The following is a 15880-nucleotide window of genomic DNA, read 5'->3' on the forward strand; positions in this document are numbered from 1 at the left end:
ATTTTGCCTGTTGTTGTTGCCATCGGTTGTTGTTTCAAACTCAAGTCCAGATATGCAATAAAGAAGTTTATGCCAAAAGTGAAAAATCGACAAAAGTGGCAAATGCTTGTATTAAAGATACGTTTTTGCATCATTGTAAAGAATCCTGCACAGAAAATTGTGCAAAGTCATCATTGTGGATTTGCTATACATGCCACCGAAAAATAATTATTGGTGAAATTCCACCCGAAGCTGCAGCTAATGACATGTTTCTCGAGCCTGTCCCTGAAGAACTTTCGCGCTTAAACAGTTTGGAACAGCATTTGATTTCCTTACATATACCTTTCATGAAAGTCATGGCTCTTCCAAAGGGTGGACAGAAGAATATTCATGGTCCTGTTGTTTGTGTGCCATCTGATTTGAAGAAAACAACATTGTTACCTTTAAACAAGGATGAAAACCGTTTGCTCCGAGTTAAATTAAAGAGAAAACTGAGCTACAAAAGTTTCTATGAATATCAATTCATAAACCCAACTCATGTTGTCACTGCACTTGATTACTTGAAGCAAAACAACAGATGGTATGCCGGAATCTCTATAAATAGAGACATTGAGAGTTTGGAAACAGAAGAAGATACTGAACAAGATGAAGTTGAAACATCAAATGAAAATGCTGAACAAATTGAAGTTGAAACATCAAAGGAAGATGACGAACAGTTACAAATAGCAATTGACAGCTGTCTCCAACCTGTAGATATTGCACAGGAAGTGTTAGACCATTTTTTTGATGATGTCTTCAATATTGCCCCTGCAGAAGGAAACAATCCGGTACGGATGCTCCAAGAACAAGGAAACGAAGCAAAAACATTTCCGATGCATTTTCCTTCAGGGAAACTCTCATTTGATGAGCAAAGAGATAAACGATTGACACTTGCTCGATACTTCAATAACAGACTGATGAATGCAGATAATAGATTTGCAAAAGATACAAATTACATTTTCTTCAGCCAGTATATGTCTGAATTAAATCAAGTGATTGAAAAAACTCAGATTTCCATTCGGAAATCGATTACCAAAACTGAAAAAGGAAAAGTCATAAATTCAGACATGCTAAAAAATCCAGAAATTCTATCAAAATTGTTGAGGAGCGATGAAGCAATTAGATTTATGCAACCGATAAGAGGTACCCCTGCCTACTGGTCAGCAATTCAAAAAGATCTTTTTGCTATGCTAAGACAGCTTGGAATTCCAACGTGGTTTTGTTCGTTCTCTTCAGCAGAATATAGATGGAACGATGCTATCAGTTCTTTGCTCAAACAGCGCAATGATGAAAGAAATCCGGATATGTTAGACTGGACAGAAAAAAATGAGATTTTGCGTAGCAATCCTGTTACTGTTGCCAGAATGTTCGAACACAGGTTTCGTATCTTTCAACGAGAAGTTATCCATTCACCGTCAGAACCTATCGGAAAAATAGCAGATTTCTTTCAAAGGGTTGAATTTCAACAAAGAGGATCACCACACATGCATTGTTTGTTTTGGGTGGAAAATGCTCCAAAGATAGGTGTTGATGGGAAGCAAGCTGTGGCTGAATTTATCGACAAATACGTGACATGTGCAGTACCAACTGAAAATGAAGATTCGGAACTGAGAAGTATTGTACTTGATGTTCAACAACACAGTAAGAAGCACTCAAAGTCGTGCAGAAAGAATGGAACAGAATGTAGATTCAACTTTCCGAGGCCTCCATCAGAACGCACATTTATTACAGAAATGCTTGATGACGATGAAAATGATGAAACAGCAGGAAATCAAGAGGTGCAAAATGTTACTAATTCACATCTTACAAGGTCTCAAGCAAAGGAAATTTTATTGGGTGTTTGGGATAAAATTCAAAGTGATTCTCATGAATTTGAAACAACGGAGGATATCTTCAATGATCTTTGTCTGAATCAAGAAGTATACGAAAATGCATTAAATGCTTTGTCCAAAAAATTAACAGTTGTTCTCAAAAGGCAACCAGATGAATTGTGGACAAATCAGTACAACCCATGTCTTTTAAAATGTTGGGATGCAAACATGGATATACAATATGTTTTGGATCCCTTCAGTTGCATCGTATACATAGTCTCATACATCTCCAAATCTGAACGGGAAATGGGAATGCTATTGAAACAAACAAAACTTGAAGCCCAAGAAGGAAATCTGGATGCCAAACAAACATTAAAAAAAATTGGATCTGCATACTTGACACACAGAGAAGTTACTGCGCAAGAAGCTGTCTACAGAGTTTGTAATTTGAGAATGAAAGAAGCTTCAAGAAAAGTAATCTTTATACCAGTTGGAGAAAATCCTACTCGTATGACAAAACCGCTTTCTCAAATGAAGCCCAAACGCCAGGTTGCTAAAGATGATTTAGAAGAAGATGAAGACGACGAAATTTTCATGACAAACATTGTTGAAAGGTATGAGAACCGACCAGACAATAAGGCTTTTAATAACATGTGTTTAGCCGAGTTCTGCTCTGATTATCGCGTCCTTGCCAAATCACAAGTGCCAAAAGGAGTTAACAAAAATGTCTTTGAACTTCAAAATTCTAAAGGTTTTGTTCAGAAAAGAACAAGAACAAAAGAGGCAGTTGTGAGATATCCCAGATTTAGCGCAGAGAAGACACCAGAGAAATTCTATCAATCTCGACTACAGCTTTTCCTACCATATAGGAATGAATCACAGCTAAAACCGAAAGATTTTGATACGTACGCAACTTTTTATGACAAGGGATGTGTAAAATTGCCTGGCACCAGATCTGTAAAACCAGTGAAAGTTATTGTTGAATCAAACCATGTTCGCTTTGCTGAGAATGAGAATGTTATTGATGAAGCCCAAGATTTGTATGAAAACATCGGAGAACCTGAAGATGCATGGGCAAATCTATGTCCCGAGACAGAACAGAATAGAGATGAATGTGTCATGATGAAATCTACACAGCATAATTTCGATCATATTGAAGGAGATATACCAGATATTCCAAATGTCTTGAACAAATCTGATGTGTTGTATCAAGTTCAACAAACAAGCGTCTCTAATGAGGAAATGTTAAATATGGTGCAAAACTTGAATGAAATCCAGCAGAAAGTGTTCTACTACGTGAGAGGCTGGTGTATCAGAAAAATAGTAAATGAAAACCCAGCGCCATTCCATATATTCTTAACAGGAGGTGCAGGAACAGGAAAAAGTCAGATTGTCAAAGCTATTAATTTTGAAGCAACACGCCTTTTCTCTAGGAGCTTGTCGTCACCAGAAGCGTTATCAGTGTTGCTGACTGCTTTTACCGGCACAGCTGCTTTCAACATTGGTGGCAGTACAATTCACAGTGTTTTCTCTCTGACAAAGTTCATGCCACTGCCATACGAACCATTGAAAGAACAGACTTTAAGTGAAATTAGAGTAAAACTCTCAGACTTGCAGATTCTTGTAATAGATGAAGTATCAATGGTGTACAAACGACTTTTATACTACATTCACGAGAGACTGGTGCAAATCAAACAATGCAAGGACCCATTTGGAGGCGTAAGTGTACTTGCCGTTGGTGACTTTTTCCAACTTCCACCTGTGAAACAAAGAAAAGACGAGAGACTGTATATAGAAAATGCATCATATCCAGTTGACCATTGGCAAGAATTATTCCATGAAGTCGAATTGACTGAGATAATGCGTCAACGCAATGATGTCCCATTTGCAAGAGCTTTAAATTTGCTCCGTACAAGAACTTCACAAGAACCTTTAGCAAGCGAAACAATGATCATAGTGAACGATTGCATCAGAGAAGGTCCTGAAGATGTTCTTCATGTATATTCAACTAATGATGAAGTGAACACATACAATTTGAATATGTTGAGAAAGAAGTGCAAAGACTTTAAAGAGATTGATGCAAAAGATTATCAAAAAGATAAAACTTCAGGAAAACTCTGCCTCAGAGAGAAACCATGCCAAACCAAAAATGACAGTTTATCAAGCTCGTTACTCTTTGCTGCTGATGCTCGTGTCATGTTGACAAGAAATTGCGATGTCAAAGATGGCTTAGTCAATGGAGTTATGGGATACATTTCCCACTTTGAACATGCAGATGCAGAAAAAGCAAATGTTAAAGCTATAGCTGTTGTATTTGATAGTCATAACGTTGGTAGAAAAACTGGAAAGCGAACAAAGAAAGGAAACATGGTTTTGATTGAAAGAATTCAAGAAGAAATAGTTGTGAGAAAATCAAACGCCATAGTAAGACACCAGTTTCCATTAAAACTATCATGGGCCTGTACAGCTCATAAGGTTCAAGGGATGACTGTAGACAAAGTTGTTGTAAACCTTGACAAGACATTTGCTCCCGGTCAAGCTTATGTGGCATTAACGAGAGTTACTTCAAAAGAAGGATTATTCATCGAAACGAATGACAAAGAAAAGTTGTTAAAAAAATTGTATGCTGACCCAGATGTTAAATCCGCTATGAATGACATGCAAAAGCTTGATTTTGACGAACCATTTGAATCCCACTCTAACAGCACTATAGTAGTTCATCATAACATTCAAAGTTTGAACAAACACTTTTGCCACATGAAAGTTGACAAGCGATTTAAAAATGCAGACGTAGTTTGTCTAACAGAAACATGGTTACGGTCTGACCAAGATACTACGCATCTACGCCTAAGTGGCTTTCAGTTTTACCATCTTACAAGAATGAAGGCGTATCGCAACAGCGGAGAACACATGTCGTTACACAATTCAAAAGGTGGCGGGGTCGCTTTGTATCTTAAAGAAAACGATGACAAAAAACAGATTATTCATCATTCTGTCGAAAACATTGAAGCCATTGTTGTCAAGTTGTTGAAAAAAAACATAGTGCTAGTAAATGTTTATCGACCACCAACACTGAACGTAACCGTTTTCTTGCAATCTTTGAAATCTCTCTTAGATACTGTAAGATTGCAAGGCGAGACGTGCATTTTACTGGGAGATGTGAACGAAGATGCAAAGTCAAATGGACCTATACAAACTTTTCTGACTAAGTACGGGTTTAAACAGATAGTAAATTTTTTTACTACAGAGGGGGGAACGACATTAGACCATGTTTATATCTCAAATCCAATAGAAGCACACACAGGTAGGTTCTCCACATTTTACAGTTACCATGAGGCTGTAGTTCTATCTCTGTGAAAATGCACGTTGTTATTAGGCTTGAAACAAAGACGTGTTGCCTAATGATAGGAGGATACATTATCAAACTTCACTGTATTTGAAGTACAATTTTACAAACATGTATCATATCCTTACTATATTATTTTGACAGTTTGATAGAATGGAAAATGTTCAACTTTTGGATGGCCATATTAAGTTTCTTGTATATTGTATAAGTATTATTATTTCTCAATGAAAAAATCAGCCTATATGCTCAAACAATCATTGACCCGGCACTTGTATTGATCGATATATTTAAGCAAAGATAAACGATTTTGCAACTAAAATCTGTTTGAATCGTAAGCAATAAAACTAGTTCGAACTGGATTCGGAGATGGAAAAACAATCTACCAATTTATCATTGCAGTTGCTTTATTAGATAATTTGTATGATATATGTTATGGACGCTGTAAAACAGTGGTTTTAATTCCGATTCCTGTGTATAAATGTCATAGAATATAAATGGGGTAGTTTTCCCAAATACATGATTTCATTTAAACAGCATTTTTTGAGCAATATAGTTTTTGCAATATTATAATATTTTACTGCAATTCCTGCACAATAGATTTTAGAGAATTATTATTAAAATAATTTCTAATTAACAATGTGAAAATATATTTTATGATCCTCAAGAAACTACACTTTATATTAGAAAATACAAGAGTGCAATTTAACAAAGTTATCTAAATTATTTTGCACAGACAGTGCAGTCCTTCTTCGGGTGCACAGCCGACCATATACCGGTAATTGTGTATCTCATACAGAGTGTATACTTTTAGCATCATATTGTTGATTCTTGCAATATATCCAACAAAAATAATAATGTGATGTCATTTTTATCAGTTTCCACAACAAAATGAAATAAACAATCCCTGTTCTGATTTTGATGCGGTCACCGCACGATATACAATAGTGAAAGGTTTTCGCTTGCGTATTGAAATAACAGACACAGGAACACGCCCCTAAATTATCATGGGAGCACAGATAAATGTGTCTGAATATCAGCCTGTTTAGTCAGTCTTAAGTAGTACCTTACCACAGCGATGAATGCCATATTTTTCCAAATTGTGTTTACAAATTTTTGCAAACAGTAAAACATATTCGGGTGAAAAAATTCCAGTACAGCGTTTAGCATGAATTATTGCTTATAGAATGAGTAGCCAAAAGCGTTAAAGTAGAAGTCTCGAACCAACATGGCGGTAGTCCTGCGTAACAGGAGATTTATACGATTTTAGAACTCAAGCTACTTTCAGGGATCATGAAGCATTCACGTGCCTCAAAGATATTAAATTTTGAACTACAACGTCACTTCCGTTTTAACGTTACGTCAATTTTTAAATTTTAAAAAAGTGATTTTGTCCAGGGCGTTTTTAAAAAACGCTTGAAGATACAGACTTGGAATTTTCTGTGTTGAAGTATTTATCAATTTTATTTGGACATAAGGCTGGAATTTAGTTTCCGTCACCTCCGGTCAAAACCGTAAGTGTTTTTAAATTTTCGAATATTTCTTTTCAATTTTTAATATTTATTAGGTTTGTAGAGTTCGTTATGCTAAATACGAAACTGAAATCCGTTTCAAAATCGGACAATGCATTACAGAGATATCGGGGTTTAAAACTTCATTTTTCCGGAAATTTTGATTCCGCGTCCTTGGTTTAAGAAATAGCTTAATGTTCAAAGTAAAATTAACTCGTACCAAAAATAATTGCTAAGTCGTACTTGAACACATTCGAATTTTTTTTATTCAGTCGTTCTGTAAATCGGAAAGGTTTTTGTTCAGTCGTACTTAAAATCATTCGTATTTTGTTAAGTCGTACCAGGAATAATTCGTTTTTTATCATCTTTTTATTTTAGTTACACTTGTTAATGGTTTAAGAGCTCTGCTTCTTACAGGAACTTCCAGCTTTACTTCAAACATTAACGGAAGACCCACTCGTTGCTTTGCAACGAGCTTTGCTCTAGTTTATTTACTAGTTGTAAATTCTTGTTTGTTTCCCATACAATTGTACAAATCAACATTAACCTACCAAGAAGTAATGAACGTCTTGTGCACGCAGTCAGCGCGCAGAGCACGCCGTGGACGCGCGGTAAAAATTCCTAGCACGTCAAGAGCGCTCGGCGGAGACTCAGCGAGAGTGCAGTTAATCGCCAAGTAGAACTCCGTGGAAACGCAGTTACACGCCGTGGGAGCTCCGTAAGAACGCCTCGGTCGCCGTCATGACGCCGTGACGACTCCACTTGTTAAATTTTCAAATAAAACTGTACTTTTTTCTGAAATTTCCTTGCGATTCTTCGGCGATTCCATGAATTTTACAACGCCGTGAACACGCCGGGGGGACGCAGCTTGGTGTGACAGGGCCTTAACTAACGCTGACAATTGTATTTCAAAATGCTCGTATGCCCGTACCACCGTTGCGAACGCAACCCGATGGTGATTCATGATAGTTCTTAACAGAGGTATATAAGTAATGTAATGATTTTACTTCTGGATTAAAATCATGTGTTTAACCAATCAGATGCCTCCATTTTTGACCAATCAGTGATAATCAGTATACCCAATAGAAATGATGCCTGATTAGACCAATTCTTCGGTTAAAGGTTTAGAGAACAGGGATTTGAGCTGTGTCGGAAAGCAACAGAATTGTTAGCTAGACCACTCAGTTCTTAACCCTGTTTTTGTAGCTTGTGTCTTGGTGACTTCGTAGTGTCTTTGTGACTTAATAAGTGTCTTGGTGACTTTCAGCTGACCGGGTACTATACTTCTATAGTAATTTTATAGTTGGCTGTCGTCGACAGTGGTAACAAACAAAATTGTTTGTTTAAATCCATAGAATGATTTTGTATCTTGATTATTTGATTGTATTTCTAATCATATAGCCCAGATAGGATATAAATTGTATATCGATTTTTTGATAGACTAATTTCTGTAATATTAAATATACAGGATGCCTGTATTTTCTCCGACTTGTATAGACCTTATATATTTATGCAGTCTAGCTGAAATCTAGGAATAAAGTTTTAAATATTGAGTTAAAATAATAAAAGCTAATCTATATCAATAACAATACATGTAATATGGTTTAGCATCGTCTCTTGTATATAGTGAAGAAAAGTTTATACTTACAGGCTCGCAAGATGAACAATAAAACAAAAATATAAGCCATCGTAAAAGACAAAACTGTGTTTGTAGTTTCATGGCAGCTTTAAAAGAAGGATGGAACTCAAGGTAAATAGTTTTCTGGTTTACTTTTTCCTGAGGCCGCCTTTAAATGTACAGAACTCGTTGCACATGTGAAATCAAGCTGCGCATTCTATACATGTTTTTCTCTGTATTCTTTTGTCATTTAAAAATGTGGGTATAATCAGATGATTAGTGTCCCGCTCTGTTTGTGCATGAAGGACATTACTGCACCAGCGGGAGAAAAAACCCTTATGATTTCAGATTTTAATGAGATAAAAACGCTTTTTACCGAGTTTATAAGGAATATTTCAATATGAACGTGTTTTTTGATAATATTTGCAACATTGTGAGGGGGGATTTGCGTAACTTTTGTCAAATAAGTTGTTTTTTGACATTGTATACAAATCGTGTCCTACTTTCGATTCTTCCCTTGTGTATTCTTTATATAGAGTGTGGAGTGATTTAAGGTCATACGAGAAGTGTGCACTAAGAAAAAATGCAAGAAAACCAACACCTCGTTAATGCAAAGAACAGGATGTTTAAAACATTTTTAGACCGTCAATTCCAAGTGTTGAGAAGTGTATAAAACAGAACAAAGAAACTACGCTCTACTTAATTACGTTGAATGGATTTAAAGCTCTACTGACATCATAAAATAGCAACGAATGCAATGTGACCCACGGAAAATGTATAAGTCGTCGGTTTTCGTTTTACAAGATTTATTAAAACTCCGCAAACTTAATTATTACAATATTCCGCTAGGTCGGGAGTCGGTGGTACGAGCGCCCTGACTGCCGCTCTCCAACATGGCCAACAATTACTTAAAGATATTTTAAAATACTGTAGGCACATGCAACCATGATGATGATTTATGATGGTTCTTAAAACTATCTTCATGATTTTAACCAAAAAGATTTTAAATAAATTAAGATGGCAGATAAACATCGAATATATAATTCACGTGACAAGAGTCTATTCAAATGTTCACGTTGATATATCGATAGAAAATTGTATATACAGTTATCAATAGACTAATTACCGTACTATTGGAGGCTGGATGGTCAACAAAGTCACCATCAGATCTATCCAAATTTTTTAAAATATTATTTTGCTATCAAATATTAGTACTATTGAAAAAATATTAAGTAAAATTCAGATTTTAAATTGGAACATTTTCCTATATCTTTATACAGATATCTTCTTCTTAAGGAGATAAAATGTTATAAAAATAGCCTCGACTATCCGGTGTAATGAAGTATAATGACCCCCGTAGAATAATGACCGGGGGTCATTTTTCTACGTAGAATAATGACCCCCCTAGCTGAAGAATAATTGGATTTTTCTGAAGAAAAAAGACCCAGGGGTTATTTTTCTTCATGTTTAACATGAAGAAAAATGACCCCCATAAAAAAATGACCCCCCCCCCCCCCGTAAACATGAATAGAAATTGGTTACCCCGTATCCAAGATATGACTTTGAAATTACTTTATTTTTCACTCTGTTCAACTGATTTTGAAGTTATAAACACCGATCTTGTAAATAAATCGCTGTATATAGTTTTTCCTATCCGTAGCAAACACACGCAAAACACTCTTACGTTGTCACAAATTGATTGTTAACAGTTACGTTACTTCTCTCGTCGACAAACGGCGGGAAATGACGCATATACAGAAAAATTCATACACAATGAGGATATTGTGTGATAATTAACGAACAATAATCATAAAAGAATAATTGTTGTAATAATATAAGCAATATTCATGGGTGAATGAATTATCAATCGAAGAATAATACGTGTATATATCTTTATGGAAAAAGACTAAGGGGGCAGCTAACATAGGAATATGAATACCTCTTATTTACATTTCTTGGGAAAAGTGATTTTTTAAAAAAGCATTCTGCGTTAGTTTTGTTTTCTTCTTCGTAATACATGAACATCAATATTCTAAACATTTGTTGTAATGGTAATCATGGATAGACTTTATTCTTTTAGAGCAAATTTGTGAAGAGTACCTGACTATAGTAAATCTTAATAGATAATAAACAGTGATCGATTATAATAAGAAAAGATTGTTTCTAAAAGCGTTGATAAGAGGTTAGGACCCATGTTAGGGGTTTATATCCCGCTTGATTTTGATCACACGATCTTTATTGTATCCAACGTTACCAATGCTCATACAAACTATTGATGCATTAATCATCTTGATATTAACTAAACTTACTAAAGTATGCCGAGGATAAAGTAAAATATATTTTCTGTACGAGTACTCTCAGTACTTTGACGATTTTCCTTATTGGCCGTTAACCTCTACTGGCGTAATGGCTCTAACTTTAGCTTGGTTATAATGCCTAACAGTAGAGTAAACTTTTCATAATTTTGGTTAAATCATTAATTCTGGGTGATGCACTTGTATACCCAGCAGTTTGTATTGCGGAAATCCTCAATGCAAGTATAATTCATGAACAATATGAAGAATATAGAAGATGCGATGGCGAAGCGCGAAGATGCGAAGACGAAAGTGCTAAGTTGCAAAGGCGAAGAAGTGATACTACTACCGCTTCTTCGCCTTTGCAACTTCGCACCCTCGCCTTCGAATCTTCGCGCTTTCGCCTTTTTAGCTCACCGAGACGAAGTCAATGGGAGCATATGCTACACCCCCGTAGGCTTTCGGAGCTGGTTAAAGTTTTAGTTGCAGCTCCTGTGTCTAAGCTATTACTTGTCCTCTCTTCACCAAAGTTACATGGAGGATGCATCTGGACCTACTGAATCTGGTTCCTAACTTTCAGATGCTGGAGGAGGTTAAGGTTTTTGGAGCAGGTTAACGTTTTTGTTGCAGGTGCCCTTTGATAGCAATATCTAACTTACTGCTGGTCCGTACTTCACCAAACTTGCATGGATGATGTGTCTTATGATACTGATACACCAGACAGGCTTGAGTGCTGAATCTGAGCTATAGGTTTCGGATGCAGGAGGAGGTAAAGGTTTATGGAGCTGGTTAAAGTTTCTGTTGCAGGTGCCCTCTAATGATAATATCTTAGTTACTACTGGTCCTAACTTCATTAAACTTGTATGGATGATGCGTCTTATTATAGTGATGCACCTGACAGACTTAAATGCTGAATCAGAGCCACAGGTTTCGGATGCCTGAGGAGGTTAAGATTTTAAGAGCTGGTTAAAGTTTTTGAAACAGGTGCCCTCTGATGACGATATCTTAGTTATTACTGGTCCTAACTTCACCAATCTTGCATTGATATAGTCTTATGATACTGATGCACCTGACAGGCTTGAATGCTGAATCAGAGCCATAGGTTTATGATTCTTGATGAGGTTTAGTTTTTTGGAACAGGTCACATGTTTTATAGCTAGATAGATAGCTTGCATAGTTGATTTAACTATATTATAAATGAAACGCAGAGGTTGCTTCAGATCCAGAGCCTGATCTCCATTATCAAGGATGCTAAAGAAATCTCCTACCTCACTCAAACCTGCTTGATAGATAGATGTAGTTGTTGTTAAATGATGTAACGTGATCCCTATGGTATTGTAATATTATAAAATATCGTATCATACGATATTGTATAATATGATATTGGTTTATATGATATATTATCATATCACATGAAATTGTATTTTATGAGATTTTAATATACATGTAATTTATTGTATCATATGATACAATGTGTACAGTATGATTGTATTATTATTATATTTTAATTCATCACATGATATTGTTTCATTTGATATGATACAATGTTTATCAAATTATATTGTATTATATAATACAATATCATATCATGTATCAAATATGATACAGTACCAAGAGTAAATTCATTACAGAAAGAAAAATAAAATTGTGTTATTAGAATTTAAAACGCTGCGTACTATTTTTGTCAGCATATTGTGGCTGTTCCAGTGGCCATTAATTTCGCAATACTTGTTGAATAAGACAGAACCTTTTAAAAAAATCATATTTGCGGTAAGGAAATACATGTTTAAAAAACGTAAATATAAGCATTGAAACATTATTTTTTGAAAAATGTGGTCTCATAACTGCAACAATGAGTGCAAACAAATTTTCATAATGCGTATGTACATGTATGCACACACCGTTGCAGTTATGAGACCACATCTTTCAAACAATAATGATTCAATGCTTAATTATACAATATAATATCATATGTTTCAATGTTATGATGTATTATAATTGCAGTTCGATATTGTTTCATATAATACTATATTGAATTATGTTTTATAATATTGTATTGTTTGATCAAATACAATAATGTATAACACAATACAATGTCATATCATACGTTACAATATCATATCTCACAATTTTTTACGGTATTTTATGGTATTATATGATATATATTGTAATTATGATAGGATGCAACTTTAATTTTATATTATTGTATTGATTAACATATGGACATATGATTAACATACAATTTTTTAACAGATGATATACGATATTGTTTCAAAACAGAATCCATGAATATCCAAGATAATAAAGGATGGTTTTCATATAAATTATATGAAAACCATCCTTTATGATATCATATGATAAAGGTGGTGTCATAAAGGTGATGCCTCATAAAGGTGATGCATCGTCTCGGTGAGCTTTGTAATCTGTGATTACCTATGTTTTATAATTGCAGAGCTCTCCATCGTTCAAAGGGTTCCGAGGCATATTTTGGAAATTTTATTTTTATAAAATAAAATTTTCCAGGGGGATGGGGTCCGGACTCCCTCTCCCCTTTTACTGCGTGAAATTATTAATATTGAATTTTCCGGGGGGGGGGGGCTATCCCCCTCTAGATCCATGCATGAGCAAGGAGTGTCGCATAATGAAATTACATTGTTACTGTGTCTGGTCCACGTTAAAGAGACGGCTGGAAAGTGACAGGAGTCTGGAAGTGCATATGACATTGTACACATTATGGCGGACATTTAATTTTGTGTGGAGTAGATAATGATTACGCATAGCCAGCACTAGTAAACATATATGTTACATGTACACATTAAAACATTCATAGTAAGCGCGATGGCCTAGCGCATGCGTACCAATAAAAGCATGGATTAATCGAAAAACCTTGGCGAGTACGGTGCCTGTATTAAATTCTATGTAATCGACCGAGACTTGCTGAATGCAATCCAAAAAGGCAAAGGCGAAAGTGCGAAGGCCAGACTGCAAAGTTGGGAAGGAGCGATAGAAGTATCGCTCTTCGCCTTCGCACTTTAGGAATCACATCTTCGCGCTTCGTCGTCGGATCTTCGCACTTTTGCTCTTTCGCCTTCGCACTATCGCCTTTGCAACTTCGCATCTTCGCCCTAAGGTCGAAGTGGCCCTATCGGAACACCATAGATATATGTAAATGTAATTGTTAAGATGACAGCCATACCCCGATGCAATACGTCAATATCTTGATATAACGGAAGGATTTTTATTTTCTAAGATATACCCCTTCTTTCACTTTAAGTTTATTGGAATATGAATTATAATTTCTGTTACTTTTTGTAAACTTCAGCAGTAAAAATTACAATAATGTAAAGACTATTTTACAAATAATAAAAAATATACTGAAAAACTTTAATCTACAAGGGGGTCATTATTCTACAGGGGTCACTTTTCTTCATGTGGAGTGTGCTCATTTTTATGAAAATGACACTTATTCTTCAGGCAAAGGGGTCATTTTTCTACGTAGAATAATGACCGGGGGGTCATTTTTCTGCGTAGAATAATGACCGGGGGGTCATTTTTCTACGTAGAAAAATGACCCCCGGTCAATATTCTACGGGGGTCATTATTCTTCATTACACCGGCTCTCTTAAATACCTAGAATGTATCTATTTTTTAAAATTTGTACATACCGTATTAATTGACGTCTTGTATTTATTAAGTTAAGAAAAGTTTATACTTACAGGCTGGCAAAGTGGAAAGTTAAACAAAAAGAATACTGATCGTAAAAAACAAAATGGTGCTTGTAGTTTCATGACTTTTAAAGAAGGGTTTATGCTTTGTAGCTTCCTATGTTTTTTTTTCATAAGAGCACTTTTGAACGTACAGAAATCTTTATTTAGGTAAAACCTCATCTGCACATTCTATGCATGTTTTCTCTGAATTCTTTTGTGCCATTTAAAAATATGCGTATAATTAGACAGAGATTTGGTTTCTCGCTTTGTTGGACCAAAAAGAATATCCATGCATCAGCATTACGTGGGAGAAAAAAACCCAATAATTTAAGTTTTATCCATCTTTGGAGATTGAATACCAATTTGTATTAATATGTCCATTGAGATTTAGTCATATTTGTAGAACGCCGGCCTTTGCAGAGATCAAACATGTATTTTGATATCAAAAGTAGATTTTTATTCCATGAACACATGATCGCAGTCTTAGAGTTAATTTAGAATGATAGAAACTGTATATTTCTTATCATAATTTCAGAAACTTATAAAATAATTTTGTATAACCTCTAAAGGATTAAGCAAATATTGGTTATTGGGTATTCTAATTTTTTTTAATATTCAGGTACATGAGGATGTCTTTCACGTTGTATTTTGTCAATTTATTTTAAATAATTTATATAAAATATAAATTGCTTTCTTAAAGATTCATGCGCAATATGATGGTAGCGACATTGCAGAAAAATTACGACATGCCTGTTTTTTTTATATCAGGTTCAGGTGTACAGTAATAAAAGTTTAGTTAAATGCACGTTCTTGTAAAAAATAATGTATTGTTTGTTTTAAAAAAAAGATGTTAATATACACAACAAATTTGTTGTTTGATGATTAATGAGGGTTTTGAAAGTAAAGATCATTGCAGAAAAATTATATAACCCCCTGACACGGATAACGTCTTCTAGGGAAATTTGAGTCTGACTTTATTATGTTTATTTTGTGCAATTCGTGATTTTTCTTAGGTTATTTTAACTGCATGGTTAGAATTGGGTCGCGTAGATTTCAGACCTTTTATACAGCTGTGAATGACAGTAAGTTTCCGTTAGAAGTAAAAGAAACATACTTAGTGGGTGTAATTATAATTGTGTTGATTGACGTTTTATTTGTATCAAATATACATTTTATTTCTTTAAAAAATGTTGAATGTTAAACTCTTTCTAACGTGTTTGATGTTCATGAGGAAATTTTTATCATTTTTTCAAATTCGTATATTATCATTTATTCAAATATAATCAAATGAATATAATATGCAATGAAATACTGTAATAAACAATTTATAAATTAAAAGTTCACCGAGATATGCACTCGAATGATACGTATTGAAATCTTCTGAAAGGTCTTTTGGGCTTCACACGTTTGACACGTGAAGGACTAAGTTCATTTCAAGATGAACTTTTAATTAAACTTAATGCTGAACACTTCTCGTAAAAAGGGACTGTTCGCCATTTTCTCTTTCAGCACCGCTATCCCTACTATTACTTATTAGGTTAGTTACTGACTCACTACGGAAATATATTGGGTTGATTA

General features: G+C 34.9%; 1 protein-coding gene across 9 annotated transcripts in view; it reads right to left on the reverse strand.

Moving 5' to 3' along the window:
* LOC105333531 (serine/threonine-protein phosphatase 6 regulatory ankyrin repeat subunit B) overlaps nt 1-15880 on the reverse strand; it is a 122774-nt gene that overhangs the window by 99681 nt on the left and 7213 nt on the right. Inside the window, exon 1 of one of the 9 annotated variants that reach the window (XM_066068901.1) lies at nt 14312-14440. The exons of 4 other annotated variants lie outside the window; for them this stretch is intronic. Coding sequence is in view for 4 of the 5 variants with exons in the window: in XM_066068922.1 (XP_065924994.1) it covers nt 14312-14434 (123 nt within the window). In the remaining variant the exon portion in view is untranslated. Of the gene's footprint in view, nt 1-8331; nt 8482-14311; nt 14441-15880 lie in introns of those variants that run through there. 4 more of the 9 variants (XM_066068904.1, XM_066068922.1, XM_066068881.1 and 1 more) reach the window with 4 other exon arrangements.

Source organism: Magallana gigas, chromosome 1 (assembly GCF_963853765.1).
Source record: "Magallana gigas chromosome 1, xbMagGiga1.1, whole genome shotgun sequence".
Taxonomy (NCBI): domain Eukaryota; kingdom Metazoa; phylum Mollusca; class Bivalvia; order Ostreida; family Ostreidae; genus Magallana; species Magallana gigas.